The 6,000-nt window shown below is 44.8% G+C and overlaps 1 protein-coding gene across 1 annotated transcript in view; it reads right to left on the bottom strand.

The window, feature by feature from the left end:
• TBC1D2B (TBC1 domain family member 2B) overlaps positions 1-5,161 on the bottom strand; it is a 35,206-nt gene extending 30,045 nt beyond the window's left edge. Inside the window, exon 1 of the mRNA XM_086471864.1 lies at positions 4,793-5,161. Within this exon, the coding sequence (XP_086327990.1) occupies positions 4,793-5,161 (369 nt within the window). The remainder of the gene's footprint in view (positions 1-4,792) is intronic.
• Positions 5,162-6,000: the final 839 nt, after the last annotated feature.

Consider the following 6,000-nt stretch of genomic DNA (forward strand, 5'->3'; position numbering starts at 1 on the left):
TGTAGTACTTCAGCGGTTCTCTTCGCTACCACAACACAGCTAATGAGGCAACTCACCTGGAGTCAACATAAATTATACCTACAATTAACTTCTGCCCATGACTAGTTCAACTTGATGAGCCTTTTTCACTGTTTGTCCCGTTATCCTCTCCCCAAAAGTCTTTAGAAAACCATGAACTGATTTTATTGGAGTTGCTCCTTGTTGCTGCTTTTAAATTCCCAACTGCCCTTGTTCTCTGTTGAGCAGCACATACGTATCCTCAGTTTACAAGTGACATCCCTGTTACACACTGGGTCAGCTAGCAGTTAAGGTCTTTCGACGTAAAACAGGATAGCAAAGCAGTACAAGTTTCTCACTCGCCTATTTTAAGTAATTTTCCCAATAATTACTTGGTACCCTGCTGCTGCACTCTGCCTGTTACTTTGCCTTCCCTCCTCCACATACACAGTGTTCCTTCTCTAATTGAGTTTTCCACTTCTTTTGAACAGTTTTTGCCGAGTTTGTAAAATAAATAATTAAGATGCCTGTATAAGTAAAAGATTATCCCGAGAATCTCTGTTAAGATGAATTTTGGTTAAAGTTAATCTTTAAAGCTTCTTGTTTGAAATACTTTTTTTTTTTTTTAAACAACACAGAATATTTTAAGTCTCCCTTTTCCCCTATTCCTAAACAAAAGACAAATTTGCAAATGTTTTTTTAATTCACTTTACCTGTCAGAGAAGGGAACAATTCCATGCTTGCCTCATTTCTCATGGCTTCTCTGAGTATTCAGCTACTGCCCACCATGAGAGACAGAACATTTAACTAGGTGCAGCACCGATCAGATCTCGCAAAAAATCCTTATTTGTACTAAACTATTGTGTGGCACTGCACTGAGAAAGAACCTTAGCTAGTCACATTTTAATAGAAGCATTTATGTGAGAAGAAAAACCACCATAAATGTCACCTGAACTGGTGCGCGACAAGGAATTACTATTGCAAACTCACAGGGAACAGCAGCAACAAAAGACACTGTAAGTGAAGAGACATACAGTCCCATGTTTTTGTCAACATAAATGATGGAAAATTATTATTATTTCCTTAAAAATCATTCCGCTATATTCTCCCACTAAGGATGCTGCAGGAAATGCTGCCTTCTGATGCACACACGACAAACAGAAGAATTATTTGGGGAGAACAACTACCCAGTGGCATCATCTACCTGGACCCACTGGCAGAACATGTATGCCGATATTAAATGCTCCCAGGAAGAGTCCAAAGAAATGCAACAAGCAGACATGACAGTTTGAGGAAACTCATGAAAATTCTTGTCACAATCCTTCTTTGAACACAGACAAACTCTCCCTCAAGCTTCTTTGTAAAAGGGAACATCACCAGAAAGTTTGCATTTCTTAAGATTTACTAATCCTGCTATGCTCAAACAGCAAATTTGGAGCCAGATGGCTTTTTTTGGAGGGTAGCCCAATTTTTAGTTAAAGCATTGCAACCACTAACCAGCAACATTGGTTAAGAAAAGATCAGCTCAGAAAACATATCACCTTAACTGCTGAGATACCTTCTAAGCTGAGTTAGGCCCTAATGGTGTTTAAGCTCGAGCACCCTATTATTAATAAACTGCTGCATCCTTGAAGTTTATTGACAAATTAGAGCAAAAGCTCCTAAATAATTCTGATTTCAGCAAGTTCGGTGTCCAGTATTTCAAGGATCTGGGCTCCAAAATCTTCAGTGCCTGGAATGCTTACTACTTGGCCAATAATCCAGAAGTTTTTTCTTTAAGAAGTCTGTGCAATTTCTCTTCCCCTTTCCTCCCAGTTCATCGCTGTTCACAAAGAAGTTATCCCCACATCAGTGACTAGACACACAGTCTATCATCACTGGTCAGTGTTTCTTTGTTTCAAAGGCAAGTGAACTGTGCCATTATGCAAACAAGACACTGCTTTAAAAATAAATGAGAAATGACCCCTTTGTTCATTTATATATATTCATAATGCTAATTCTTTTCTCCATTAATGACAGACCTCACTGTGCAAATACAGGCAAATATTCACTTGGCTATATTACCAGCCTTCTGTGTTACAGCAAGTGTTTCCAGGATCAGGTCCTTTCCATGAAAATATTCTCATACATAATCTATCCATAATTCATAATGGACATAATTTTCTCTGCTTCTTTACCTAACGTAAATTATACATATTATGTTATATATTTTAAGTGGAAAATTTTCACATACACTTGGCATCTTCTAATGTACTTTAACTGTTATTGGAAATATATAAAAAGCTACAATCATGCAAGTATCAGGTTGGTTATCTACATTGCTAAATTATGAACGATTTACCTTATTTGCTGTAAAGGCTACAGTATATTTTTCCTGAAATTGTTATCAAACCGAGAAGCAAACCCCAAGTATATCATACAGTCCTCAGCTCCCATTAAATGACAAAGACTGAGCAATCCAGATGATGAAGTCATTAGATCAACAAAAAACTGAGGCATTATGCAGAAATAATGCATTCCTCAACAGCATCATCATGTCAATCTGGAATTCCAGTTGCTTATTTCTTATTGCTCTTCTCAGCTTATAATACTGAACGGGAAAGACCAGCTCATAAGATCTGGAAACTCTGAACAAGCAGCAAACTGAGGAAAACAAGGCATGTGAGTTAGAGGGTGAAGACTACATTTGATTTGACTTTATTCCTCGTGCTCTGTGTGTAATGTTTTCTCAATACATTAAATCACATTGTTTTCAACAGGGGCTGGATCAGTCACTGTGGGGTTTGGGTTTTTTTTTGATTTAACATCTTGAATCCATTCTTAATTCTATGTCTACCTAATTTAGCTGAAAAACATTTTCAAAGGCCTTAAAGAACTATTGTGTTGGGTAGAAGAAAATTAATTCCAGCTGCAAAAGCCTTATCCCTTGGTGAATCACAGAGCCACAAAAGGTCAGTCGGTCCTGCAATATCTCTCAAGATTTTCATTAATTCCTTATTTATTATATGAACACCTATAATATAATAGCATTTTTACAGACAATGACTTGTGCCTGCTTTAGGGCAAGCATCATAACAACACCAGAGGTAGGAGATAATTTTTTTTTCTGCTGATTACAGAAATGACCTTGACTCCCTTAACTAGCATGTCTTCTTCAGTCCCCATAAGGAAAACATGAAGAGAGCTCCAATCCATGCAGGTTCTTTCCTAGACAGTACAGGAAAAAAGGAATACAAAAAACCATGGCCAGAGCAGTAACATCACAAACTAAAAAATACCAAGAAAAACATGAAAAAGGAAACTCCCTGTTCCTTATGCTTGTGCATTAGTGTCAAGTATGATTTGTATCTTCATGACTGCAAAAGACCCTCCAGGCTGCTGCTACAGTACTGTTTGACAGACTAGTTACTTATTACACAGGTGGCATATACTATTTCCCACTCTAATCCTCATAATAAATTACATGTTTCTCAACAAAGGCCCTCTTATTTAACAAGAATCCTCCAAACAAATGTGTCTTATGTATTTTCCTGGAGATTTCCACATAAAAAAAGTCACTAGATACTAATTAAAAACAAACTTCAAACTATCAAAAATCAAAGCTTACAAGTCTGCAGTTTTGACCTTTGTAACATAAACACTCAGGCTATAAAGGCAGATTCACGGAAAGCAGTAAAAGCTTTGGTTATGGCTACACAAAGGAAAAGGTAATTTTCACACATAACTGGATGTAAACCTGCTGATTACACTGCTCTTCCTTAACCAAATATAGTTAAAATTATCGTATTAGTTTTCCAATTAAATAACTTATTCTTTAGAAAAGTGTATTAATGACTCCTTTGACAAACATTTACGTTTATCAAAAGGGAATGCTGAAGAGCTTTCTATAATCACGTTCTACAATCTCAGCATTTATTATCATTGATCAAATCTCCACTGTTAAATTGGTGTATAGGAAAGGTCTTTTCCAATATTTAATAGGAAGTTCTGCTGGTTTACTTTAATAACTTTAGAGATTACACTCTAATATTAAGGATGTTAGAAAAGAATGCAGTTCACGTGAAAAATTACACTCCATACACATTCCTTGAGGGAAACGTATGCCTTAACAGCAATGGACACTCAGGAGAATTTACTTCTTTATTGAACGGAAATGGTTTCCTTGGGGTTTTTTCCTAGGCGTGACAGTAAGGAAAAGATATGTAAACCAATCCTAACATTCACCTCTGGTCCTATGAAAGTCTAAGTCCTTGCAAAGACAACGCGATAAGCAGCCTCTGCTACTATCAGGAAACAATTCTCCTCCCTCTCCTTCCTTCCTCCCAAAGCAGTCTAGCTGAAGTCTCCTACCATACATCATCTTTTCAAAATAAACATCCCAAAGGTGAAAAGCGAGCACCACCTCCCAACAACCCCCATTTCCTTGGAAATCTATTTTCTACCGAACCCACTCAGCCCAGCCAGCCAGCCCATCCTGCTCCAGGATCGTGCTCACCACAAACATTTTCTTCTCCTTCAGAAGAGCACTTTAAAAACGAAACCATAAAGGGAAAAAAAACCCACGGCACTAACGCCACGGATAGCCTAGAACGGCTGACCTACTCTCCGTTTGCGAATTACTACTTTTCTGCTAGAAAGCCACACGAAACGCCGCGCAGGGCAGTCCCGCCTCGGAGGCGCAGCCAGGGCCGGGCACCGCAGCGCCGCGCTGCCCCCGCTGCCTCCCCGGCCCGCCCGGCGGGGCCGCTCCGGCGCCGAGGGGACGGGGCCGAGGGACGGGTGCCGCCGGGCCTACCTTGAGCACGGCGACAGCGCCGTTGGGGCTGTGCACCTCGAAGGCGGCGGCCTCGTCCCCCGCGGCGGCGGCGCCGGCCTCGGGCTGGTGGTAGCTGAAGCAGGCGGAGGCGATGTCGAGGTGCCCGAGGGGCAGCGCCTCCTGCGGCCCCTTGAAGTAGTAGAGGTAGCAGCGGCGGGGGTCGAAGACGAACCAGCGGCTGCGGAAGCCGCGCAGGGGGCCCTTGCCCGACAGCTTCTGCAGGTACCCGCAGAGCTTGGGGGTGCCGGGGCCGGCCTGCTCCCCCGCCGGGCCGCCGCCGCCGGGCCCCGCGCCCTCGCCGCCACCGCCCGCCGGGCCCTCTTCCCCCTCCGAGCCCGCCACCGGCATCGCCTCGCCTCGCCCCTCCGCGGACGCAGCCTCGCCCGCCGCGCAGGCAGCCGGCTCGGCCTGCGCCGCGCCGCCTCACGGGACTTGTAGTGCGGCCGGCACGGCACGGCCCGGCCCGGCCCGGCGCCGCTCCCCGCGCCCCCGCCCGCGGGCAAAGCCAAGGCCCGGGGCCGCCCCGCCCCGCCCCGCCCCGCCCGCTGAGCACGGCCCCGCCGCCCGCCGGGACAGAGCCCCAAGCGCGGCTTCGGCCGTGACGCGGCCCTTTCTCAGGAAACGGGCCCGGCCCGGGCCGCTGCTGACGTGGAAACCCCCTGCCCCGAGACGCTTCGGGCTACCGCCCGCTCTTCTGCCGGACCCGCCCTTGGTTTATTGCCACCGGGCTCCAATGCTTCCGCGACCGCATTAAAGCCTGATTTCCAAATCGTGGTATAGCCCACAATCAGATCGGAACCCTGCTCTTGTGGGGAACTGCACCACTCCTCTGCAGCCTCCTCTCCCGAACCTGATCTCTGCCCCGTGCCACAGCCATAACCCAAGGAGCACACGGACCGCGCCATGCCCTCACAGTCTCTCTGCAGCATTTGACCTTCCTTACCCATCCCTTGCTGCTCTGCCCACTGATGGGGGTATTTAAAAAGCACTCCCAAATCCTATTATTCGTGGGAAAAAGCATGGAACATGCAGGCAGCAATGGGTAAAAAGCTGTAGCTTACAGGGTTTAGACTTGTGATGGGCTACAGCCAAAACTATATTTTTATGTTTCACTGAAACATCCAGCACATTTCGGGCTCTAGGGAACGTGTAGTGATAATAATAAAGAACTTCCATAACAGAAAACT

This window comes from Leptosomus discolor, chromosome 11 (genome assembly GCF_034619465.1).
Source record: "Leptosomus discolor isolate bLepDis1 chromosome 11, bLepDis1.hap2, whole genome shotgun sequence".
Taxonomy (NCBI): domain Eukaryota; kingdom Metazoa; phylum Chordata; class Aves; order Leptosomiformes; family Leptosomidae; genus Leptosomus; species Leptosomus discolor.